The sequence below is a fragment of the Lynx rufus genome, unplaced genomic scaffold, assembly GCF_022079265.1.
Source record: "Lynx rufus isolate CCGP_SWC_20201006 ecotype Redwood Valley unplaced genomic scaffold, mLynRuf1.p SCAF_21, whole genome shotgun sequence".
NCBI classification, from domain to species: domain Eukaryota; kingdom Metazoa; phylum Chordata; class Mammalia; order Carnivora; family Felidae; genus Lynx; species Lynx rufus.
Genome location: NW_025814836.1, coordinates 17,527,152 through 17,553,917, shown reverse-complemented (window position 1 = coordinate 17,553,917; position 26,766 = coordinate 17,527,152). Strand labels below are relative to the sequence as shown.

The 26,766-nt window shown below is 45.8% G+C and overlaps 1 protein-coding gene across 3 annotated transcripts in view; it reads left to right on the top strand.

Annotated features, from left to right (window-relative positions):
- SLCO3A1 (solute carrier organic anion transporter family member 3A1) overlaps positions 1–18,837 on the top strand; it is a 313,999-nt gene extending 295,162 nt beyond the window's left edge. The window contains exons 10-11 of one of the 3 annotated variants that reach the window (XM_047086721.1): positions 9,409–9,651; positions 18,156–18,837. In XM_047086721.1, the coding sequence (XP_046942677.1) occupies positions 9,409–9,651; positions 18,156–18,238 (326 nt within the window). In that variant the 3' untranslated portion in view covers positions 18,239–18,837. Of the gene's footprint in view, positions 1–9,408; positions 15,465–18,155 lie in introns of those variants that run through there. The other 2 variants (XM_047086723.1, XM_047086720.1) reach the window with 2 other exon arrangements.
- Positions 18,838–26,766: the final 7,929 nt, after the last annotated feature.

Here is a 26,766-nt window from a genome sequence, read left to right as displayed (position 1 = left end):
GATGAGCTTTTGATTGAAAAGGAATATAAGCTTTATTCAAAAGGCTGGCCACCTGGGGAGAAGGCAGGCTCTTGTTCAAAAGCCAACTCCGAAGTTTCTACCTGGCCCAGGGGGGTTTATAGAGGGTTTAGGGTAATCAGCAAAGGGAGTGCAGTGGCCTGCAACATTCCCTCATCGTGTGCAGACTGGATGATGCCAGCTACAAACGTTATCTCAGCGCTCGGGGCTCCGGTTCATGTTTGTGATGTGCAAGCATACTGCGTTCTACCAGAGCAAGGTCTACAGACACACAGAGGGGGGTCGATAAAATCATTTGTGTGACCTAAAAAAAAAAAAAAACATTTTGCTTAAAAAATTGCTAGGCTAATCAGAAAGCCAAGACAGCTTCAAACAGACTTGCTGGCTTCTGTGGCCTGGCAGAGTTTTGGTGCTTCTGTGCTCCAGGCTAGCAGTCTGCAAATCTCAGAGTACATTAATTCTGCTACAGATCAAGGGCCTTAGGTCAGCAAGAATGGGTTAACCTGAAGCAAGTTAACCCTTAAGACCAGCTGGAGTGCAGCACATTGGACACCCTGTGACCATCCCAACAGGGCTGGATCTGAGACTCGGAAGGACCAAGGGCAGTGCTCTCAGCCAAGCCATTGGGAGGGTCTCTACCCATTCTGCCAGTTGAGTGCCCATTAGCCCCATTACCTGAGGGTTGTGGGTGGGATGCACAATGGAAGTGTTGTAAAACTGGCCAAACAACACAGACTTGTCCAAGACCCTGACCGGTAAAATGGGTTCCCTGATCACTGTGAAGTTCATCCCCCCAGGTAGGGATATTTTCTTCCAACAGAATTTTAGCCACAGAAGAAACAATGGTCTATCTGCAAGGGAAAGCTTCAGTCCAGAGAGAAAACCTACAAACCATGACTGTAAAACTATCCAGGAGATGGGGGAAGCTGTATGAATTCACCTGCCAAGACTCGAATGGCCCATTGGGTAATTTAAAAAGTCTTAGAGCATTTCAGACAGGTTTCCCTGCATTTTGTGGTAGGGAGGTGGGCACATTTGTGGTCTTAATATTTCCTCAGGGTGCCTGGGTGGCTCAGTCAGTTAAACTTCTGACTCTTGATTTAGGCTCAGGTCATGATCTCTTGGTTCATGAGATCAAGCCCCATGTTGGGCTCTGTGCTGACAGTGTGGAGCCTGCTTGGAATTCTCTCTCTCTGCCCCTCCCCCGCATGTGCACACATGCTGTCTCTCAAACTTGGAAAAAAAATATATTTCCTCATCAGTATTGGTTCATAGCTGCTGTCACGTTGTTAATAGACCAATGGTTTAATACGTGTGCAATCGTAAGTGATAGGAAATGTAGAATTTCTGGTAGGGCCAGATTGTTAGTTGGTCCAAACCAGAGTTCTCTTTTCTTACTGAACCAACAATTATTAGATTGCTAGCCCTGTTTTTCATTTTTGGGGGCCAATTGTTGGGCATCTCTGGTCAGTTTTTCCAAATGATTGTTTAGGAGAACATCCCTTTGGACCATGACAGGGGTTTCCATAAGAGCAGCATTTTTGGTGGACATATTAGCAAGGTGGTTTCTTTTGGCCTCTAGGGAGTCGGTTCTGGAATGCCCAGAATATAATAATATACCAAATATTATTATATAATATACCAAAGTCACAAAGTATTCCAAAGGCTAACTAGATTATCAGTTTCATTATTCGCGGTTTTACCCTCGGCTGAGGTAAAAACATATAACTCAGCCTGATGGGCCAAAGGTAGAGGGACCGCCAAAGTGACTTCAAAAGGAGCTGCAGTGGTATACCATCATAGTTACCATTTTCATCCTTTAAGTAAGCACCTTCAGTAAACCATGAAAAATCTGCATTGGTTAGAGGAGTTTCCTATACATGGTCACAGGGAGTCCAGTGGTGATCCGTCAGCATTAAGTGACTGCAAGAGGTCTGGTCCAGGAAGGAGGCTCAGAGAACAGCGGGTGAAGGTCATTGCAGCGAGAAAGTTGTAGGAGGAGTAGCTGTTAGGAGGATGTCCTCAGAGGTGAGGTGAAGAGAATTTAGGATTCAGGCTTCTAAATGATGTTTAGAGGGGGTCCCATGGCGTCAACTAAAAGGGCAATGGCAGACATGGCTCTGACGAGAGGGGGGTATCCCTGTGCTACAGGGACATGTTGCTGCTGATGGTCCCATGTTTTGGTGGGGACTCCAAGGCATTCCCTTTCCTCTCACATATAAACAGGGAAAGGGGAAGGTGATAATTAGGGTATCTGAGAACAGGGGGCCTCTATTACTCTTTGCTTTAAAGTCTCATTAGCTGTGTCATCTTGATCTTTCCAAATAACAGGGTCAGGTCTTTTGTTTTGTTTTGTTTTTTTAGCAAGGCATATAGAGGTTCAGCCATAAGAGAGAAGTCTGGAATCTAATTGCAACAGTAGCCAGCCAGTCCCAAAGAAACCTCGTTAATTGGCAGTTAGTTTTAGGTTTGGGGAGGTTCTGGATGCCATGAAAATTACCTGGATCCACATGTAGTCCTTATTTCAAAACTGCGGTTTCTATTTGGAGACTTTTTTAAAGAAAATTCCTTTTCTAATGTCTATTTTTGAGAGAGACAGAGACAGAATGCGAGTGGGTTAGGGGCAGAGAGAGAGGGAGACACAGAAGCCGAAGCAGGCTCCAGGCTCCGAGCTGTCAGCACAGAGCCCGACGTGGGGCTCAAACCCAGACTGCGAGATCATGACCTGAGCCGAAGTTGGACGCTTAACAGACGGAGCCACCCGGGTGCCCTTCTGTTTGGAGGCTTTATGTCCCTTTAAGGCCAAAAGCTTTAAGCAGGTAGATGCTGTTTTCTATAAAGAAGTATGAGAAAGGGAGCGGAGATGGAAATCATCTCTGTGTGTGGCAAACATCCAGATCAACTTTAAGGTTTGTGAAAAGTGAGAAGGGCTCTCTGTGTAACCCTGGGGCATTACTGTCCAGGTAGAACCACAAAGATCCTTCTCAACTAGAACACTGAAAAATGCACTGCAGTTATCAACTACAGTGAGGATCTGCTTTTAGTAAGAATAGATGTCAGTAGCATATGGAGCTTGGGAATAACAGTATTGAGGGATAATAATATTTATTGCCTAGAGGTCATGGACAAACTGCCATCTTCAGCCATTGGGTTTTCTCACAAGTAAAACAGGGATGTTACAGGGACTAGTGCAGGGGCTAAGAAGGCCTTGATCCCTGTAATCATCTATTTTATGGCCTTGATGCCTTGAAGGACTACTTTATTTATAGAGTATTGATTATTTCTGGGGCAGGGGGAGGTTTTGAGGGATCTATTTGAATCGATGGGAGGTATACTATGGATTCTGCCAATATCAGTTGAAGAGCGTGCCCATAAAAAGGATGGTGGCCAATGCCTCAGGGACAAAGGATTGATAACCCCAGACGCAGCTCTAGTGGTGTCAGATTGGGAGCAAATAATAGGTACCAAAGGGTCACTTAATTCACCAGGTTGGCTATTTTGATGACCACTGGCAGATTCTTAAGGAGAAAGAAATTCTGGCATGATCTTTTTCTAAGAAATCTCAGCCCAATAAATAAATAAATAAGGAGAAAAGGGTGAGTAGCTCTCAGTGGACCTAAACAAAAGGGAGTAGGTTCCAGAGACTGGAAACTGCTGAGGTTTATTAGAGACCCCACCCCCACCCCCACACACTATTTGAACTGGTTTTGTACTCCGAGACAGCAGCTGCTGTGTAGCAGGGGCTTGAGCAACAAGAGTGCAGTTTCTGAGAATGAAACTCTTTGTCCCTATTGACAGCCCATCAGGAGAGTGCTTTCTCTGAGCCGATAGATAGAGAGGCTTGGGAAGAGCCCTGTAGTTCCTCGGGGCCCTGACACTGGGTACAAAGGCTGCAGGGGACTGTGGCACTTCAGCCTGTCACAGTTTTTTTCCACGGTCCTGGCCCTTTGCAATAATAGCAGATATTACGGGAGGGTTGGTTGTCTTTAGGGGCATTCATTTGCCAGCATTGAAAACGGAGAATTGTAGCACTCTTTTCTTTTAGATGACTCAGCTAGAGCGTAAGTGAGCTGGCTTGCCCAGTTAAATCTGGGGTGTGCAGTTTCCCATTCCATCCTGGTCCTTTTAACAACAACAAAAAAAATATCCATGTTCAGCCCATTAATAAATCGAGTTTAAGGGTGCCTGGGTGGCTCAGTCAGTTAAGTTCCAAACTTCAGGTCAGGATCTGACAGTTTGTGGGTTCAAGCCCCGCCTTGGGCTTTGTGCTGCCAGCTCAGAGCCTGGAGCCTACTTCGAATCTGTGTCCCCCCCACCTCAAAAATAAACAAATAAATAAATAAATAAATAGAGTTTAATGCTACCTGGGGGCATTCCACATCTAAAGGAAGACCAGAATTTTCTTTAAAGACAATTTGGAGTTGATTGTAATAGTCATGAACAGGTTCACCAGGCTTTTGTGTGCAAGCCTGAATTTTGTTCCAATCAACAGGCTTAAGTAAAAGCTACCATCATTGGTGGGTACAGCATTCTAGCATCCTGCCAAAAATTGGGGGTCTGTTTCCCTAAATCCCCCCTCAGAGGTGGTCCCAATGGGCTAGTTTCATCCAGTGTTTGGCCTGGCCCTCCCCAACAAGCACCTGGACTACTATAAATCTGAGAAACCAGGTTGGTCAGTTGGAATAACTGTGAAATTCTTCAGCAAACCTTACGGGAGTCCTCAGCCACTTTAGAAAACTCTTTATGGCTCACAATTTGGCTTTGTTCCAGGGAACAAAGGCAATGTGGGGTTCATTTGGATCCTCAGAGAGACACATATTAATAGGTCCAGGAGAGGAGGGGAAGGTTCTTTCAGAGGAAAAGGCAAGTTCAGTGAAAGGATTAGCCTGAGGGAACATACAGAAGTAAGGAGGCAGTGCAGGGAATAAAGGAAAATGGCGCCAGAGGTGGGAACCAAGCCCAGAGGCTGTGAGACGAAGGGGACAGAGAAGGGGAAAAGTGGCCTCAGCAGCCCTTTTTTTTGTTTGTTTGCCTCAGCTAGTATACATTCCAGATTCCTGATGATGTTTGGAAGCTTCACAATACCAGTCAATACAGGTGCCCCGTTCTGTTGACAGTTTTAGAACCAGGCCTGTCCGATTCAGTTTTGAGAAGAGTCAATTTAGGAAGACGGAAAGTTCCCCACTGAAGATCCACATTACTTTTTGTTAAGTTGTCCCGCTTAGTTAGAAATGCACATGAAGAGGGACCATGGGATTTGAAACATAAAACCAGCTGGGCTCGCAGAAGAGGGGAGGGCACCCTCTAAAGCAGTTTGACAGCTGGGGCCCCCTTTCTTAGAGGTTTATTCTGTAGAGGAAAAATTTTCAACAGGAGCGACCTGGTTCCAGAAGGAATCAGGATACTTTACCAAAGGCCAAACGAGTACTCTCAGAAAGAACAAAGCCTTAAAACAGATCTCAAATAAAGTCTGGGGAGCTCAAAACACAGAGCGGAGCTTGAAATCCAAGAGACAAACTGACCTTCGAAACTCCAAGGTCAACAGGAAGGCAGCTCACTGAACTCCGTGGGCACCTGCCCTGGTTGCTCACCAGCTCCCGAGCTGCCGCAGGTCTTCTCTGGATCCCACCTCTCATCACCAAATAATGGTAACCTTAAAAATAAAAGTCCATTGAGGCACCTAGATGGCTCAGTCGGTTGAGCATCTGACTTGATTTTGGCTCAAGCCATGATCCCAGGATGGTGGGATCAAGCTCCATGTCAGGCTCTGCACTGAGCATGGAACCTACTTGAGAGTCTCTCTCTCTCTCCCTCTGCCCTTCTCCCCTGCTCTCTAAAACCTAAAAGCCCATATTTTACCAGCAAAACATGGGTTTATTTGGAAGCAGAATTGCAACTCAGGGCACGCAGGGTATAGCAAAACCGTAGACAAGTCCTATCGTAAAGGAGAGGAAGGTTACTTTATGGAGGAGGAAGTCGAGAGGGGTTGTTCTGAATGAAAATCCATTGGAGAAAAGCAAGAGTTCAGCGTGATGACAGCTTCTTACTGGCTGAGTTGCTGGGGTAGTTGATTTCCTGTAGGAGATGCAACCTACATCTTTCCCTGTTAGGGTCTGTAATTGACACTTGTTCTTGCTCTATGGCTCCCCCGTCTGTCCTCTCTAGTCTGTGTTAGAGCAGTTTCCCATCATTAATTTCCACCATTATTATAGCACTCTTGTGGGAGTCTCCATTGGTGACTGGGGAGGCAGTATCTTGCAGGGACAGCCTGAGATTTTATTTGGCCCACCAGAGTGATAAACAGAATGATGGATGGGTGGCTGCATGGGAGCATTAGCCATCAGGTGAGTTCTAGAATGACCTTTAAAAAAAGAGATCCAGTCAGTTCTTCTCTGGTATTCTTTGCACACCTGATAGCCAGAGCTCCCCTTTGGGGAACAATTTTAACACAATATAAAGATGAATCTGGTGGGAAAGCCAGTTTGTTTTTTTATAAATATAAAGGGAAACTTATAAAGGTTATGCTTAAAGTATTAAACCCAGAGTTTATTCTAAATTAGTCCCCCGACCCCCTGTATACCATGAATAAGTTAACAAAACCCGTGGGCCCTATGGAAGGACCAGACTTGTGCATAACACCTCATTTATAACAGGGCTCATCTTGACCCTGGCCAGGTGGGCAGTATTAGCTCCATTTTAAAGATCAAGAAACTGAGTCACCAAGAGATCAAGCGACTTGCCCCAATCCTAAGGCTTTCGACACAAGTTCAAGGTTCTTTTCTTCTCCAGCACAAAGGCTCTCCAAAATATGAAAAGCTTTTCTAGGCACTTAGCTTTCTAATTTCTGTTTGAAGGCTTTTTCTGACTCCTTCCAGGCTGTGTCATCTGGTAATGGAGCCTGACAGTAGGCAGGATAAAACCGACACCGTTAGCACAAAGAAGTATGCCCTACTTTAAAGATAACAGAGTATTTTAGAAACCCTCACACAGATACAGATTCATGAAGGAGTTACATCTTGGCATTTTAGAGGGATATTTTGGTCCAAGCAAGTATTAAGGAATGGCTCCTTTATATTGTAAATTTCCTCTGATGGGCTTAAAATATGACCACATTTGCCCAATGTGGATTTGTCTGCAACTCTTCCAGTCCCTCTGCACTGGGAGCAAAGAGCCCGTGTGCTGTCAGTCCCTTCCCACGGCAAAGCTGTTGACAATGTCCTCACAGGCCACTCCCCACTGCGCTGTGACAGGTGAGCTAGGACAAAGTGACCTCAAGAAAGGCAGAAGGAAGAAGAGGGAGGAACATTTGGGGGCTATCACAACCTCATAAAACCCAGAGAAATAGGTGAATGGAGGCAAGTGATCCCATGAGACCATAGAAACAGCCAGATTTGTCCCATTTTCCCCGAGTCTATCAATTTGAAGTGGCTCCCAATCTCCATTTCTTTACCTAAATAATGTGGAGGGTGACTTAGTTTCTCTTACGTGGTTGGCTCCATTGGGTTAGTCCAGTGGGCTCGTTTTCTGTTACATGAACCAGGGCATTTGTTGCAGGGTGGGGGGCGGGGGCGGGGAGAGCACTCACTGGTTGGGGAGGAAGGCCTCAGACTCATGGACAGACTTTAGGGCAGACAATGCTGGGATTCTAGGAGTTTCCATTCGGCGAGACCAAGCAGACCTGGAAGCTGCAAAGAGGGAGCAGGTTGTTGATTTACAGAGTCAAGCTGCTTGGGAAGTTTAATGAGGTTTCAACTAAAATTCCTACTCTGGAATTTCTTTCTGGGCTAACACGGGACCGAGCTGGAAAGTGCTAAGGCACCTGGGCCCAACCTTGTTGGCACTGATGGGACAGTGCAGCACCCCTCCCCCTCCCGCACGCCCATCCCAGGCCTGACATTAAAACGAAGGAAGCATGGTCTCCCTCAGTGAGCCTTTTCCCTCCCAGGCTGCCTTCAGGGGGCCCCTCCGAAAGGAGGGTTTGCGGCATGTTTGACACACGTGTTTTAATTCTGGGGATCGTGAATGGACATCAGGGGTTCATGAACCACCTGAAATATGGGTGTGATTCTTGTGGGTAGATGTAATTTTCTGGACTAAGGATCTAACTCTCATCGAATTCTCAGAGGGACCTTCCTTAATAAAAAGTGAAACTGACGCTCCAGGTCTGGCCCTGGAAGGAACACTCCAGATAGCAGGATACCCCAGAAATGGGATCTCAGAACTGTTGCCACCTGCTTCCGGTGATCACTCTCTGCCTCTAAGGTCTCTCCCTGGATATGATTGGCACCACATTCTGGCCTTAAGGGTACTTTTTTGTTCTGAGGCAATTAATCTGTATTAATGAGCCATTCACTATTTCCCATTGCACAGATGAAACAGTTTCCTCCCCTGCCCCCCCCCCCAAACAGGCCAGAATCCCCAGGGGATGACCACAATGCTGATGAGCGGGCCACACACCAGACATTCTAACCTAGTTGTTCTAGGAGGGAACACCTTGGATGATTTTAATGTGCAGCCAGGACTGATAACTTTTGAGCTTGGACAAGGGACAGAAACACAGAACTGAACTGAGGAGAGTTTTCATCTCCGCCATTTTTGATCGCTGGTTGAAAGTGCCCGAAATACTCTAGGGTGAGGGTTTGAAAACTGGTTCCCGGCTCAGAATGAAAAGGATTCAATCCAGTGGTAATATCCAGGGGAAGGGAAGTTGTCAGCATGTATGCAAATGGTTTCCATCTTAAACGATACACACACACACATGCATGTGGGTGTGTTATACATGCTTGTGTACGTAACACGTGCACACGTATGAGGCTGCATGTATGCATGTGTGTGTACAGACACACAAAGGTTAAATGCGCTCGTTTCAACTTCTGTTCCCTTCTGTTCCCAACTCCCTCCACTCGAACACAGCCTTAGAAGCCCCGTACAGAGAGCACGATACCTCCTTGCATTTCCTCTGTGTGGTTGTACTTCTCTGAGACGCAGAACGGTCCCTTCAGGGAAGCTTCTCTGTCTCTTCTCAGACTCTCAGCGGATGACAGTAGTAGCAGACGTCATTTATTTTGTGTTTACTGTGTGCCGGGCACTGTCCTAAATGCTTTTCCTGGGTCCATTTAGTCCGTCTTCACAGCAGTCTGAGCAGAAGTGATATTATCCCCATTTTGCAGATGAGGAAACTAAGGCACAGGGGGCTTAGAGACCTCGTGCAGGTTTGGGCGGAGCTGGGGTTCAGACTCCAGGCTGTCCGGGCCCGTGCCGTGGAGCCACCCAGTGGGACACGCCAGCCCCGTGGTCCTGTGGGGGGAGAGCGGTGCACGCGTGTGGACTGGAGAGGCCAGCCTGCAGAGCCCGAGGGTAAGCGTGCCGTGTTCTTTCCCCCTCTCGCAGGCTTCATCCCCCCTCCCCTCATCTTTGGGGCCGGCATCGACTCCACCTGCCTGTTCTGGAGCACGTTCTGCGGGGAGCAAGGCGCCTGCGTCCTGTACGACAACGTGGCCTACAGATACCTGTACGTCAGCATCGCCATCGTGCTGAAGTCCTCTGCCTTCGTCCTCTACACAACCACGTGGCAGTGCCTGAGGAAAAACTATAAACGCTACATCAAAAACCACGAGGGCGGGCTGAGCACCAGTGAGTTCTTTGCCTCTACTCTGACCCTAGACAATCTGGGGAGGGACCCTGTGCCCGCCAGCCAGACCCATAGGACAAAATTTATCTATAACCTTGAAGACCATGAGTGGTGTGAAAACATGGAATCTGTTTTATAGTGACTAAGGAGACTGAACTCTGTATTAGTAATCAAAGGGTCATTTTTTCCTAAAAAAAAAAATTTTTTTCAAAAAAAACCCACAAAACTCAGTACAGAGACACACACACCACACATACACACACCACCACCTTTGTCCTTTTTCTCAAAATCAGAGCCAGACAGGATTCAGAATAAGGAGAGCACGGGATCGTGTGTCTGACGTACGACCTGCTGGGGCCCAGAGTCTTCTCTTTGAAGGTTCTTCGGGATGCCGATCGCCGCAAGCAACAGGCACGGCCAAGTTCAGGGAACAGTGGTGGCCCAGCTTGGAGGATGGACATTTCTGGATATACATACACACACAAACCATTTTTTTAAGTCTACTAAAAAGCCCAAGTTGACAACATTGCCAGGATAAACACTAGTGACATACCCCGTGCCACCCGCCCCCTCCATGCAAGGGTGGGGGGGGGTGTGGAAGTCGGAGCGGGAGCCCCCCCCCTCCTCTAACTTTTGCAATATGGGTCACTGTGTAGACGACTCACCCAGTCTGCATGTGGTTCAAGGCCCCAGAGTTCTCTCAGCGATGCTAATGGGTGATCCGTGCTGGAGTCTGTAATTGGCACCTCTCACCAGCTCCATGTTCAAGACTGAGGGCCCAAGGGGGAGCCGGGTGTGGGGGGTCCAGCACCCCACCTCCCCCCACAGCACCCCCCCCAGCCCCACAGAGTGACCTCAGGAAGCAGCGGGCCTCACCTGGCTATGACTGACTTTGCTCAGAGCCGGTGAAACCCAGCACAGTCCAAGTCATTTGCTTACATTTGCCAAACATTTTGCCATTTAAAAAAAAAAAATGCAATGCATATGAATTTCAAACTGTTGTATGTATAATCCTCTAATACTATTTTTAACCACTTCTAAAATCTGTGTTAACTCTTCAAGTCACTGACACAGTTCTCTAGGCTGAGTTTATTATGCTGGTTGCTTTTACTTTTCTCCTTTTTTTAATGCACCAAAAATATAATGTGATTCAAGGGATGCAATTAATCTATTGTAATTTTTGTTTTATCATTTGGTCCTCATTCGGATATTCTGCAAAAACAAGGATATACAGTGTGTTAGAAGAAGAAGAAGAAAAAATGCTTGGGGAAAGAGTGTATAGGCAGCTTGCCTTTAAAAGAATCACATTTGAGACAACAGGGGATAATGTGATGAATTGCAAATTCGCCTTCTGGCTTTATTCCCCATGATTCAGTGATCGCTGTCATGGGAAGCCCTTTTATATTCATGCTTCACATTTCGAGAGGCCTTCTTTTCAACCCGTGGAGGAGACACACTTAGATGTTGGTTGTGTGCAGGGGTGCGGTGCTTCTGGGGCTAGGCAAGAGGAAGAGCAGTTCCCTGGCCCCAGCTGTGGGGCGGTCTGTGACGGCGAACAGACCCGCAAGGTCGCGGAAGCTACCACTTGTCCGATGCATTAACATGTCTCTGTTTTCAGGGTCAGTCTTGAACAGAGAGGCCTTTGTCTGTTTCGAAAGTGGCCAAACCTCAAACAGCTAGCAAGCAAACCTCATTGTTTGGGATGAGAATCTTGGGAAAACCTCTCGCAGTCAAGCAGCCTCAGCCTCATAAGGCCACGTCTGTAAGGGGACAGAGCTTATGCGAGAGCGTGTGCACACGCACGCGCACACACACACACACACACGGCCCGTTTAACGTACCTTTCGTGTTTCTTCAGTGACCTTTGTTCGGGCCACTTGTGGCCCTGGGGAAGCTCTCAGGGGTGGTTTGGTTGGCTGTTTGCTTTTTCACCTCAGACACATATTTGCAGTTCACCCAGAGGATAACAAAAGAATCAGGAAAGAGAAGAGTGGAGGCTCTGAAGAGAGGGCTGTTGTGCCACATTTCTAACATAACACCGTTAATGGGGCAGTTTGAGTGACAGCCCGAAAGCAGAGAAAGCACCACCCAGCAAGGAGGACCCAGAGAGAAGCTGGTGTCCTGGTGCGGGGCCACCATGATCAGCTGCCTGGGACAGGATGCTTCCAAAACACTCCCACGCGTTTACTTTTAGTCTGCCCTTGTTGGTGAGCACAGGGACGGTCATCAATGTGTTAACTAGTAAAAGGAGGGATTGTTCTCCAAGCAATTCATAAAATATGTATGCTCTGTCACTCCAAAGGTTTTGAAACCTTCCTGTACAGGTTTGGGGGTAGTGTTGCTCTGAAATGTATTGCTAACAGGGCACTGCCGTCTGCATAGCTCTCCAAAACTCAGTACGCACACAGCGAGGCCCGATAACCTGGTGTTTTCACAGGGCCATTTGCTTAAAGAAAAAAAGCTTTTTGAAAACGCTTTGCATTTTTGGATTTTTTTTTTCCCCCTAAGATTTTAGGATGAATGAGATGTTAGGATGAAAAAGGAAAACACTGCCAGGGCTCAATTTTGTCAACAAGTAGGTATGAACTGAAAGCCGTCTATTGCAAGATGGCTCTAAAGTGCATTGTGTTAACTTTTAGGGTTTTAATTTCTCTCCTACTACAGAACAGAAAACGTAGTCTGGTTTTAGTGTTTCCTTTTGTGCTGCAAAGAATCATTGTACATACAGTGTTAGATCGAGCTCCTCGGTTATTTGTTTGGTTTTGAGTGAATGAAAAGATTCCCTGCTAAGAGCTCCACTGGACTAACAGAAAACAAAAACTGAAGGGAAAGAATAAACCTAGAAGGTTAATGCTAAGCTTCTCTCTCTCTCTCCTGCTACAAACTCCTCTGCCATCTTGGTCGAACGTGCCCAGAGATGGATGAAAAAGCTTCTCTTTGCTGCGACTTTTGACAGACTTGTGTAACTCCTACGTATATAGGCTAAGTTCTTTGACCAATATTATGCCTGCGTGTGAAGCGAACACCCTTTGTAAAAGTGGATTTCCCTCTGGGGGATGGGGTTTCGGTGTGTGCTGACAGGAAGACCAGCGGCCTGGCCCCCTCCACGCCTCCGCCGAGGGAGGCTGTGAAGCGCCAAGGCACCCTGGGGATGCTGCCACTCCAGAAGGCCACAGCATGTGGGCTTTCCTCACAGCTAATGAAGGAGCGAGAGAGGCTTCCACTCACGGTCCCCCCTAAGGAGTTTGCTAGTAGCGCTTAGCAGGCAGAATAATAAGGGGAAGCCAAGAGCTTCTAAGGAATCCTTTGACAGACTTGTTAATGTCTTCCAAGTAGGAAGGAGTGTGCTGCTCCATAAAAATCACTCTTTTCTCACCACTTTACAGTAGAATAGCTTCCTCTAGTGATGAGTTTTAAAGTTAGGCCTGTATATTTTAAAGTGGTGTCTATACATTTAAATCCCTGATTCCACTTCCCTGTCTCCAGTCGTGACCTAGAACTTCCCCTCAGGCATGGCAAGATTTTCCCATCCCTTCCCCTTGGAAAGCTGCCACTCCAGAAGGCCACAGCCCACAGGCTGTCCCCACAGCTAATGAAGGAGCCCGAGAGGCCCTCTGAGGTGACCCGCAGAAACGTTGCATACAGGGACAACCAGCCAGTCCCCACGATGATCCCCAGTCCACTCCCGAGGAACCTTCTCAGTAAGAGGATTCAGCCATGGTTGCTAACCATCATCACCCCCACCACAACCACCACCACCATGACCACCCTTCTGGAGCAGGCCATTCATTGAGGAGCATATAAAATGGGGGAAAAAGTAAAATACACACGCACACTCACTGAGCAACCCTCTGAGGAAAGGTCATTGTTGGCTTCGATGAACCTGCAAGCTGGTTTCCTCGCTGTATGCTGTTCAGGCCCTTCTAAGTGTGGTGTCTTCTCCATCCAGTCAGGCCTACCGGACCTGAACCATAAGCACTCCTCAGCAGCGTTCAGCAATACAGGTCAATGTGTAGAAATCAGCGGGCTGATCAGAGGGAGAAGGACAGGATAAACTTGTACCATTCGGTGACATTCCGCTCGAGTGTTGTTTGTGTATTCGGTTGGGTTTGATTTGAATGAAGGGAGAAAGCCACACAAGCTGTTTTTCAGACCAGCAGAGAATATGTGCTGTCTTGTGGTGTTCTTATCTGACCATTGTGATCGCTCAGGAGAAAATTCCAGACATGCAGTAGGGGCTTGATTGCTGAGCCCTCTCCTCAGCCTGCTCTCAACCATGATGTGTTGTTTCCCTGTAGGTTAGAATCCAGGGCGAATACTTAAGAGGTGCCACGTTGTCCAAGAGAAGGTGCTGGTGAAATGAAGTCCAGCCTGGAAAGTTAGTTTGGAACGTAAACATAGTCCTTACCCTCCGAGCTTTCTCTTGTTCATTGTCCCATCACTGCTAACTCAGTCCAAGTTCTTGAGTTCTGAAGGTACAAGGACCTAACCTCTTCGAACAGCTGTCCCTGATGATAGCCTTCAGACCCAGCCCCCGTGGGGGATTATGGTTGCTCATGAATAATTCGGCAAGACAGAAGGATCTCTAACTGGTAGAAAGTGCAACAAGATATTCTTGTTCAGATGTGTCTCAGGGGGCCTGTTGTCCCGGGTTACACGTGGAATCTACACTATCTGCACACACAGCTACCCACCCACACCTCCCGTTTCTCACGTTTGTAGGTGACCTCAGAGTGCTTGGTCATCGTGGCAGGAAGGGGTTACAAAGACTAAAATGGCAAATTCAGAAAAGCAAAGATTGTCCTGTACCTCAGCCAGCCGCGACTGCTCTGGAGACAAACAGAACTACTTCTCAGAGACCATCCACATGGTAGCTCAGTTTTCCTTTGCACGGTTGTCGCCATTAGGGGATGTATTGCATGAACTTGATATCTTCTAAAGATGTATTCACTCATTCCTTTATTAAGATTTTGACAATATGCCAGGCCATGGGCCAGATATGAAGAATGAAAAGACATGGTTCCATCCTCCAAGAGCTCACAGTTCAGTGAGCCAGAACTGAACATAAACAAAAGCAATAGAATGATTATGTGAAGAGCCCAGCTCTGACTGGGCCCAAGGAGGGCTGAGAAATGGTGGTGGTAAGTTTGGCTTCCTGGCATCGAGAACCAGGAAGGTTTGAGAGATAGAGGCATGGTCCAGAACCAAGAACTAAAGAGCAGTGGGTGGCTGCCAGAGAGCTGGGGGAGAAGGTCGCCTCTACAGAGAGGGCCACCAGAACAAGTTGACAAACTTTCTGTAAAGGGCCAGGTGACAAGCATTTTAGGTTTTGAGGCCATATGGTTCAGACCACTGAACTCTGTTACAGCATGAAAGCCGCTCAAGTGTAAACAACTGTGTAGGCTGTGTTCCAATAAAGCTTTATTTACAAAGACAGGCAGTGGCCAAGGGCAGTCATATGCAGAGGTCTGAAGTCACACAGCAGGGTTGGGGGGTAGGGGACTCTAACAGCCAAGGCTGCCGTGGCAGATGCCAAGTTATGTCTTGGAAGGGTCCTGTAGCCAGGTGCCCATCAGCCCTGATGTTACCACAGGAATTCATGCAGGTAGCCCATTTTCCAGGAATGCGGTGAGTACCCCATCACTGTCAGGATTTGCAAATGAAGGCAACATCATCTTGCTCTCTGTGGACTGGAATTGGAGCTACAGGATCTGATCTACATAGTTCGACCACAATAATTGTCCTTTTTTTCTTAAGCGATAAAATAGGGATGGGAGGAAGAAATGTAGGAATGGGTGAAAAAAGTAAATCCAAATAGTATTTCGAATCCCTGTCCACCAACACAAAACACTGGCACCATGGAGCTAATAGATACTCCAGGTGGAATAACTGGTAAGCACTAATAATAACTAATAATAGCTAACATTTACCAAGCACTTACCGTGAACCAGCTTATTACACGTAATAGCTCACTTAATCTCAGCAAGAGCCCTGTGAGGCAGGAACTGTTTCTAACATCAGTTTACAGGAGCAGGAAACGAGGTAGGGAAGGCTTCCAGGATTGGCTCAAGGCCACAAAGCAGAGCTAAGATTTGAACCCAGGTCTGTGAATCCAAAGCCCGTGATCTTTGGCTTTACGGGCATCCCCTGCATATACTGGGCAAGATGTGAGCCCACACCCCACACCCCGCTCCCGTAGGGACTGCCTCAGCGGGAAGACTGTGGGTTCTACACACTCTCACGTGCCCCCTCATGTAACAACCAGCATACCACAACAGGTGTCTTCCAAGGACTTCCGTCCTTCCTGTGTTGTTCCTGGTCTTGACCACAGAGCCCAGTGATCAATTTCTATGGGGTGGTATACGAGAAGCAGACAGGTAAGAGGAAACAGGAGATTCCTTTGCTCTGATGCATTCTGAGATGCCAGGGAGGCATTCCTCAGTGCTGGTCATCGGCTGCAATGGGGAGACTCCAGACACCCCTCCGCCATGGTGCGTAACATCTACCTCGGGAGTTTGGCTCTGCCCCAGGGCCCTCAGACACACCAACACTGGTCACTGGTTGAATAGGTCTTGCTCTGTTATCAGATATTAAGCTTTTAGGAAGAGAGTTTCTAGACATTTCTATTTTTGCATTAATGACTCAGGCCAGCAATCAGTGGTTGGTGATTAGCATAAATTCTGAATATTTTTCCATAAGGCAAAGAGATTGTCTCCTTCTGCTATGAGCAAATGGAATAGTAAATTTTCTGGAGGTTTAACATTCCTGTAGGTTGAGATCTTGCCATCCCATTAAGTCCCCCAAAATAATGTTTTTTTTCTTAAATTCATGCTAACTTAATAGAAGAGAGCTCTCGTGGTGATATGTTTGTGAAACTTTGGCTTTATAATCTAAGGCCATAAGATGAATCAGAAATGTGCAATGTAGGAAGTTGCACTACAAAAGGAACCCAGCTAACATATAGATTGGTCCAGCACCTTAAAGGAAGAAGGGGCTGGAGAGCTCACATTTAAGAGCCTGCTACCCACATGCCACATGCCAGAAGGCATGGTCCCAGGTAATGCACCCAGCAGCTTTACACCGGGTAAAGGTAAGTATCATTTTTTCCACTTTTACAGGTCAGGAAACTAAGGTTCCGTAAACCCAAGCCTCTTATAGTCACACAGGGAGTTAGAAAAGCCACCAGGAGCCAGTGCCAGGTCTGTCTGACTCCAGAACCTGTGCTCTTTCCATTATACCACCATGTAGCCACCAAAGTGAATATACAGACCTGCTTCTTAGAAAGCTTCAACAAGGCCAGCAGGACATCTCTGGGGGAGGAAATCCCACAGAAATCTAGACTTCATAGAGAAAATGAGCCAAGAGCTGGAGGTGAGAACCTCTGCAAAATTTTGCCGATGGGCACGGGGATCTAAAATGAAAAGGAAAAAAAGAACTATTTTGCTTTAGTAATTAAACATTAGAGATCTTTAAACACACCCCTCCTTCCTTCTTCTACCTTAGCCACATCGGGGGAAGTGTCCCTGCCACTCACCATCCTCTACCTTATTTGTTCTGGGCACAAGAACCCAGCTCTCTCGCTTTTATACCACCCTCCCCAACTTCCTGGCCCCCAGGCTTCCAGCAAAACTCCAAGGCCACTTGACCCTCTCGAACACTGAGGAGTCATGCTCCCAACCGCCCCCGAACACATGAGCTGCCTTCCGTAAGCCAGCTCTCAGCTGCAAAACCCTGAGGACAAGAGTGACATTTCCACGCTGTCACCTTTTTGTAACACCGGGTCGGAGTCTTAAAGAGGACAAGTAAATGAGCAGGGATTTGTATGGTCCCACTGTGCTTATCATTGAACAGCAAAGGTGTGTGCTCTGCTCAATGGGACCTGCCCAGCTTATAAATCATCGCAGGGACTAGCTGGGTTTTTAATGCCTTTTAAGTGAAGCCACAGCATCTATTTTGGAAGTGTGGCATAGGCTTAAAAACTCTGCTCCAGTGAGGAGACTGTGTGACTCAGCGTGCGGTGAATCCTGTGGCTGAAAAGAAAACAGAACGTCCGGGATGCTGGAGGACAAAGCATGACATTATGACGCTAGAGGTATTCTCTGGTGCTCAGCCACATCTTCAGCAGAAGATTGCGGCGACATTTGGAGTCCCAGAACACAAGGCTTGTCACTGGTGATTTATAGGAGATGAGGACAAGTTAATGACTGGGATACATCTTATTCGTTCCCATAGAAGAAACAGCCAGTTGAGTGTTGGGATAGATAATAGATAAATACGTCTCTTAGAAAGATTTGGCCTTCACAAAGGTCTCTGGGCTTGGAATCCGGCTGCTTGGGTTACATGAAGTAAAACCCAGTATTTCATTGCATGACTTCTCTTGTCCATTCCTCTGGAAAGCCCTGATGCTATTATATAAGCCTTTAAAATATATATATATATATATAGGAAAACCAGAAAAGACCGATCTCTTTTTCCTCTTGGCTCTTCTTCCCTCCTCCCCTTTTAGGCACAGAGTACCAAGACATTGAGACTGAGAAAACCTGCCCTGAGTCACATTCACCTTCAGAAGACTCCTTTGTGAGAAGCTGAGGGCCTGGCCCTCCTCCTCCTCCTCCAGAGAACAGCCCGCCATTATCCACAGACCTCGCAGGCCTGACTTAGCGTGCTCTGCCCTGCCCGAGAACCCAAGGGTCCCTGTGTGGATTATCTGGCCAGTATGTGGTCCTTTAAGGCCCCAAGCATAGGCCTGTGATGAGGACTAAGGAGGTGGCTGTGGTCAGGAGTCCTCTAAACCCTTGGAGTAGGGCATTTTTCCCAGGTCGCCAAAGAGTAATGTTGACTAAGTGTGCAAATTCCCTTTGGCCCATCCCTCCCTTGGCTCCTGTGGGGACGTCCTGCTGACACGCTTTAGAACCCCCTCCCCCCCTTCTTCAGGATGCTTCTCTGATGGAGGGCTCCAGCAGCTCTTCCGAAAAACCAGCCAAGGCTGGATTGCAATGAGGGGGTGGCAAAAATGACCCTGTTTCACAGAAGGGAGGGGAAAAAAAGCACATACTCAATAGATTTTGAGTGTGGTATTCTGTATTTTTGCAGCTTATATTTTCCAGATGAGCAGTTTAGAATACGTGATGTAAAGTACACACTGTACATTTGCTGAAAATTATATTAAAAGCACTATTTTAATTCTTTCTCTGTCTCATGCTGTAATCTCTAGTCTCTTTTTTTTCTCTTGTGTTTTTGGGGTAGAATGATCTTGCAGCGGTTCTTTTGGAGAGTGTTTCTGGCTGTGTATGTTCTATATTTGTGGGCTTCGAGTTCAAAAGAGCATGAGCTTTGGAGCCAAAACAGTCCTGGCTTTGAATCCTTACCCCAGCACTTGGTACTGGCGTGGCGTTGACCAAGTGAGCTGACTCCTCTGAGCCTGTTTTATCACTTTTACATTGGAATGTTGACATCTGCTTTATACGGTTGAGAGAAGATTTAAATGAGGTCACGTGCGAAGGCACAAAGCTCTAGCACAGAATGGTCACTTGATAAATGGTCATTATTCATGGCCACCCCAACCTGTGTTTGGAACAAGATGCTTCATGGCACTGATATAGCTCCTACTCCTACGTTTTATGGGCCTGTGCTGTGGCTGTCTGGCTTTCCTTTCTGATTCTCCTACTGGGACAACTGGGAGGGAATGGCTTCCTCTCAGGATAAACCCACTGGTATTTGGTGGAGGCTCAATGTACGAGCGAGAGAATGAACAGGCTCAGACGCGTCAGCCTGTGAGGCTTTGACTTCAGTCCCTCTCCTCAGGGACAACAGCAGTATTTGCCTTCCCTCCTCCAGGGCCACACACCCTCCTATCAGCCTCACCCCGTGGATGGGGCCCCAGTTGTCTTCCCAGTCCTTGCCAGGACTCTTTGTAATTGGCTACTTTCTCCTCCACATCCTTAGTCCACTGGCTGGACTCCTGCCACATGTGGACAGGTTGGTCAGGTGATGCCAGCCACTGATGTGCCTTTTACATTCGTTACATTGCCAGCCAGACTGGAGCTCCAGAAGCTGGTGCTTGCATTTTGTCTTCTGGGTGAAAGATGTAGGCTGGCCCCGTTCCTATTGGGCCAGCCCTGGTAACTTTTTTCATATCCCCTTCCAGCCTGGATCTTGCCTGTGACAGCCTCATTCTTTGAAGTTGAGCTCACTTGAAATCAAAGCTTGTCAAGCTAATGTTACTGGAAGATTGCACTCACCTCAGCCCTATGCTGTCTTTTCACTCAGGAGTCAGTGGCATCACAAGAGAGTATGCTTGAGCGAGTTACCTTATCTAAGGCCTGATTACCCAGCACACTGGTACCTTGAGGACTCTTTTTTAGCCTAGCCCTGCTATTTATGTGATTGTTTATGGTTTGCAAAGCAACATGATTTATTCTCCCCAGCATAAAGATCCCAAGAAAATGCAATTTTAACATTCTCCTTCCTGACGAGGAAAGATGCTGAAGCAGCTCAAAAATGCGTCAGTGGTTCCTCCCGGGAACGGGGCTTCATTTAGACTGGAAATTCAGCAGGAGGCAGAAGGAAGAAAGGAAGGTCTATTGCTTATGGTATTCCTGCTCTCAGTCCAAAATTTCACATTTGTGTTTCATCTATGCCCCAATTTCTTTTCTCTTGATGCCTTTCTTCCCATAAATGTGGTCAATTTATGGAAAGCTTACTCTCCATCCATTTTATCTTAACTTCACAAAGATCTATTATTTCTGATTTGGAGTCAAGAGACTCATCCTTCAATACTTGAACAGGTCCATAAGACATCTGGTCATACAGGTTGCTCAGCCAACTCAGGGAGAATGGGCAGCTTCAACTCACATCCAGCTGTCAGCAATGTCCTCTCAGCCACCATGGCCAAAAGGGGCTTTGAACCACATATACCTGTCATCCATCTTGATCCACATTTGAAAATCCAACTTTACCCTTTTCTCAGTCTTTGTGAAAGGGCTGGTTAGGCATCCAAGTATTTGGCTCAATCAAAATAAAAACAAGATGTTTCTATGCCCTCAAATATGGATTCAAAACTACTAGTACATCCACTTTGCAAAGAACTTGTCATCTTTTTTTCTTTGTTTTCTTTTTAGGCTTTCCTACTTCAGGAACTACTGCTATAGAACTATTTCCATAACTCTGCAGAGAAATGTCTATAGTTAACACATAGGGCAGAAACTTAACTTTTGCTTTCGAGAACATACTTTTAAAAGTATAAGCTTGGAGCCCCGCATCAGGCTCTGCACTGACACCATGGAGCCTGCTTGGGATTCTCTCCCTCTCTCTCTGCCCCAACCCCTGCTCGCTTGCACTCTCTCAAAATAAACTTTATTAAAAAATAAAAACAATTTTTAAAAAAAGTCTAAGTTTCCTGAGTTTCAGTGTTCCCAGGTATGAAATGCATAAACTTGCATTTATTGGATCCCCAAAGGAAGGCTTTTCAGATCTTCAAGAGTGTTTCAATGGGCAATCCTACCTCTCTGTTCCTCATAAGGGTATTAAGCTGGGCCGGGGGGGGGGGGAGGTGGATAAAGAAAGAGCACAAAGGCAGAGTGACAAATGCATGAGTTGTTTCACCTGCAAAATAGGAAACAGCCCATGGGACTCAAACTTGCCATGACAGAAGTCAGTGGCCTCCTTTGCAAAGGAGACATTTGTCTATGATATTCCTCTCCATCACCTGTCACTGAGAACTTTGCCACAACCCACAGGGGCATTTGAAATGTCTTCCCAATGCAATGCAAGTGGAAAGCCTCTGTCCTCAGGCTTTATGCCCAATGTAGCAATGGGATCCTTTCTTTCTCCAGATTCTCAACTCACCCCCAGGCCTAGCCTTGCATTTCTTCAAGGAATTATATATTGAGCCAACTATATTTTCATGGTAAAATTAGTGCTTAATATAAAGTTAGAAAAAAAAAGGCGCCCAAAGAAAATGGCCATTACTTCAGTTGTTGCTAAAATAATCATGGTCTATATCTTTAAGTTTTTGCAAATGAGTAGACATTACAATGCCATGTGAGTAAAGGAGACATATCTATCTTAAACAGGACATTGGAGATAAGACTTTATTTAAATGTCAACTCTCCCTGTGAATGTGACACTTGAAGAAGCACAGTATTGTCAACCATTTCTTCAGGTGGTATCAGCAGATCAATCCCCCCAAATATCAGAGGCAGCTACTGAGGAGCTGAGCTACCGGACTCAGACCCATGCTGGGGTGACAACAGGAGTAACAAATACTTGGTGGTCCTCACCCTGACTAGGTCCCACCCTCTACCTTATGGCATCCTATGCTCGCTGGGAACCTGAGCACTGGGGAAGATGGTGAGTGGTGCCTCCATGCTTTCTATATTTCAAACTGAAATAGTAGGCTCCCCATAGCTGGGAGCAGTAGGGGGACAGGATGGCTTTATGTAAGAGCAGCTAGCAAGTTTACATGTCAGCTCCACTGTTCACTAGCCTTGCCAGGCTCCAAGTCATGTCGCCACTCTGACCCTGTCTTTATGTAGCTCAAAGATGGGAAGGTTTCAGCCTGCTTGGCAGAGTCATCAGAATTCCGTGTATGTACAGCCTAGAATCAGTCCCCATGGGATTCAATCAGTATTGAGTTTCATTGAGAGGCCTCATCCTTGGCCACATAAATACAAACCAGCTTCTATTTACCAATATTTTCTACTACTTTGTTTTTTGGAAACCCTCCTCTCCACTGGGTAGCTGGTCCCTTAATGACCTCTCAGTCAATTCCTTAATTTTTGAGTCATTTTTAGTTATTAAAACAGCAACACTTCTAGATCTGTCTCCTCAGGCAAGGGAAACAAAAGAAAAATAAACTATTGGGTCTACACCAAAATAAAAAGCTTCTGCATAGCAAAGGAAACCATCAACAAAATGAAAAGGCAACTAAACAGGAGAAGATATTTGCAAAGGATGTACCCAATGAAAGGTTGATATCCAAAATTTTAAAAATCTCATAAAATTTCACACCAAAATAATAAATAATGATAATAATTCAATTAAAAAAGTGCAGAGGACTTGAATACACATTTCCCCAATACGACATACAGATGGCCAGCAGACACATGAAAAAAAATGCTCAACATCAATCATCAAGGAAATGCAAATCAAAACCACAATGTGATATCACCTCATACCTGTCATAATGGTTAGTATTAAAAAAATAAGAAATAGCAAGTATTGGCATCAAGTGAGGACGTGGAGAAAAAGGAACACCCACACACTATTTTGGGGAATGTAAATTGTTACAACCACTGTGAAAAACAGTATGGGGCTTCCTCAAAAAAATGAAAATAGAAATACCGTACTATCCAGTAATTCCACTGATTACTGGGTACTTACTCCCCCCCCAAAACCCCAAAAACACAAATTTGAAAAGATATATGTACCCCTGTGTGTATTGCAGCAATCACGATAGCCAAAACATGAAAGTAATCTAAGTGTCCATTGATAGAAGAATAGATATAGATATGGTGTGTGTGTGTGTGTGTGTGTGTGTGTGTGTGTGTGTGTGGTGGAATATTACTTGACCATAAAAAGAATGAGATCTTGTCATTTGCAACAACATGGATGAAACTAGAAGGTATTATTCTAAGTGAAATAAGTCAGAGAAAGACAAATACCATACAATTTCACTTATATGCAGAATCTAAAAAAATAAATAGACCAAAACAAAGCAGAAACAGACCCATAAATACAGACAACTGGAGGTTGCCAGAGGGGATGGGCAAAAAAGATGAAGTGGGAAGGCCAAGCTTCCAGTTATGGAAAGAATAGGTCACCGAGATGAGAGTTACAAGGTATGGAGTATAGTCAATGATACTGTAATAGTGTTCTATGGTGACAGAGGGTAGCTACACTTGTGGTGAGCACAGCATAAGACATCTTTATGGAATCACTATGTTGTACACCTGAAACTAATGTAACATTGGGTGTGAACTGTACTTCAGGTTTTTGTTTTGTTTTGTTTTTAAAGCAGCTTTGCTATACTTGAGAACTCCAGGCACACATGCTGTTCAAGCCTTCCCCAATAAGAACAGGCCTAGGGACCTGTAGCTCTGGGGGCATGGAGGGAAGGGAGTTTGGTGTGATGTCTCGCTCCACCTTCCTCTTCCCTGCCCAAACCCACCTCCAGACCAAGGTGTGGAAGTAAAGAGAGAAGCCCAGTTTGCTTCCTGGACTATGGACTCCAGCCCATGGCTAACCTTGCTGACTGAGCCCCTTCTATGAAGTGCTGGTGTAGAAGCAGCATGCCCCAGAGTAAGCCAAGCTAAAGAAGGATTGCTTCCAAGAAGCTCCCCTGGGTTCTGGAGCTCCATTTGGAGAAGCAGCTCTAATTTCAGGCAGACTTTCAGTTGCCACCCATGGGCTTCGTTCCCTTGCAGAAAGCACCTGTTTGCCCTACACTGGGTTAGTCCCTGGGAAACCTGCTATACCTCCAGCCTCACCTTTCCTCCTAGCCTGGGTTCTGGGTGTTAGGTAGGAGCCAAGCCATTATCTCCATCTCCCCAGCTGTCTCTGATAGTGCACCCAGTGTACAAGATGTTAGCCTCCCCCGCTTAATACAATCCTGGACTTTGGTGATCCCATTCGCTCAATTTTGAGGCAGAAAACCAGTCAATGCCTTTCTTCATAAACATCACTTGTCCCCCTAAAAGGTGTCCCCTCACCCCCTGTTCAGGCCTGTGTGTGTGATGGCAGGGGCACAGACAAGATATGGGGAAGGAGAGGAGATAGCAGGGACAGCTTTTCTTAAGAGGGAAAGCCCCCCAATGTTTCCCCTGACCTGCCCCCCACCACCACCTTATGCTACCATTATCAAAAGAGGAAGGCCAGCTACCAGGTGGCCCTGATGATAGATGACACTCCCTCCAGAGAGGCCTCCAATTTTTCATAATGAACATCCATCTTTCCCTAAGCGCCCAGCACTTTCTAGCCTTCAGGTAGTTAATTATTTGTAGATTTCACACTTAATGAAAGAGTATTGATCCAGGGCCCGGTGTGGAGCCCTGTGCCCTAGGAGGCCCTGTGGCGAGGTCCAAGGAAGCACTGTACTCAATAAATTCGCAATTTAGATGGAGGAAAAACAAGCCTCCGTATAGTAGGAGGACCTTTATGACACAAGTATACATCGAGGCACTGTTGTTGAGAAAGAGACGCCATGATGGGAATTCAGAGAGGACAGAATCCCTAAGGATCAGAGCAGCCAGATGAAGCATTCTCAAGGAGGTGGGGTGTGCAAAGGCCTCAAAGGAAAATGTTCTCACTTAGGCTTCAGGTGTGATGCTTTACTCTGTCCATTAGAATGGGTTTCTGGAAAGAGGCAGGAAGTAGTTGCAGAGGTAAAATCTCTATGAACAGACACGAGGATAACCATAACAACACACCAAGCACTAGGCTAAATTCTTTACAAATGCCGCCTCCTTATCTCAGCCTTGTAAACGCTCTGTGAAATAAACCTTTCATTTCTGTCCTGTTGATCTCAGTTTGAATCTTGGTTTCTCTACTTGCCATCTATGCAGCTACGGTTTTCTTGTTAATAAGGTGAAGGTAATCATGTCCACTTTGTAGGAATACCATGAGAATTCTGTGGAATAATGAATATAAGGCACTTAGTACTATGCCTAGTACCCAGAAAATGTCTAAGAAAATTAAGGGTTCTTCCTCCATTTTTAGTACATAGGAAATCTGTTCCCTTGTATTGCCAGGTATCCAACCGAGGTTGAAATTTCTAACAGGACTAACTTGCATGGGTAAATAATTATAACAGCAATTATCTCCCTGAGGACCATTATTTGCCATCACCATTTGTACCCACTGAAATTACACGCATTAGAAGCAGAGCCTCCCATTGGCAGATAAACGTAATTAAATTGGAAGAATGACATCAATGCCTGATTGGATTAATAAAAGAAATTTATTCCCCAGAGGTATTTCAGAAATGCTTCTCCAGGCTGGATCATATTTTTTTTTTAAAAGCTTGTACTCTGAATTCAAATTATGTATTAATTTCTTTCCCAAATCAGCATACATTCAACCCTTATAAACACCAGGTACCTCTGAGAAGCTAGGACTCTGATGGTTTTATAAACCACACACACAGATACCAATCGTCCCGATCTTTCTGTAAAATAGATCTATGAATGACAGCATTTTGTGATAAAGTCAATTCAGCAGAAATTTCAACTGGATGACGTGTTTCTTGGGTTGAGAATTTTAAATAATGGGTAGGTGCTCCTGGGTGGCTCAGTCAGTTGAGCATCCGACTCCTGATTTTGGCCCAGGTCATGATCCCAGGGTCGTGGGATTGAGCCCCTCATCAGGCTCTGCACTGAGTATGGAACCTAATTAAGATTCTCTCTCTCTGCCCCTCTCCTCTGCTCATGCTCTCTCAAAAAAAAAAAGTGCAAAGGATAGAATATAATTTGGTCACTTCACAAATTTAAATGATTTTTTTGTCCTTAACTCTCCAAGTATCTAATGGCCGTATGCAGATCTGGATCAAAATAACTTTAAAAATTGAGTTTACAAGTGATTTCATTCTTATGAATTCCACTAGTAATGATAGTTGGGCCCAAATTCATGGACCATGACAAAGGAATTTTCCTTTTCCTTGTGTACATGTCCAATACTCGGATTGTTCCTATAGTTATGAACACAGGTGTACATTTTCATTTCTAAATCGTTGCCTAATGTTTATCACTCCAAAAGTCTCAGTTGGTATCTGTTAAATGAATTTATATACAGCTCATCATTTATGAATTTGGGTGGCAATCCACATTGGTGTTCCTCTTAGGTACTTGAAATATGTCTGTAAAGTAGAGATAAGAAAGGCATAAAACTTGATTTTACCACTGGAAAAAATCCAGAAGAGGAAAAGTGTCTTTCCCAGTAATCACAGAGGAAAATAAAACCATCTGGTTATTGAGTTATGAGATGGTTGTCAGAGAAGGTCACAAGGTTTTACTGGTCTGGAAGAGCAATTCAATCGCTTTTACATTTCCACACACGAAAAAGAAATTTTCATACAAAACTATTGCCGAAGTAAAAATGGGCACATCTAATATCTTACTGCA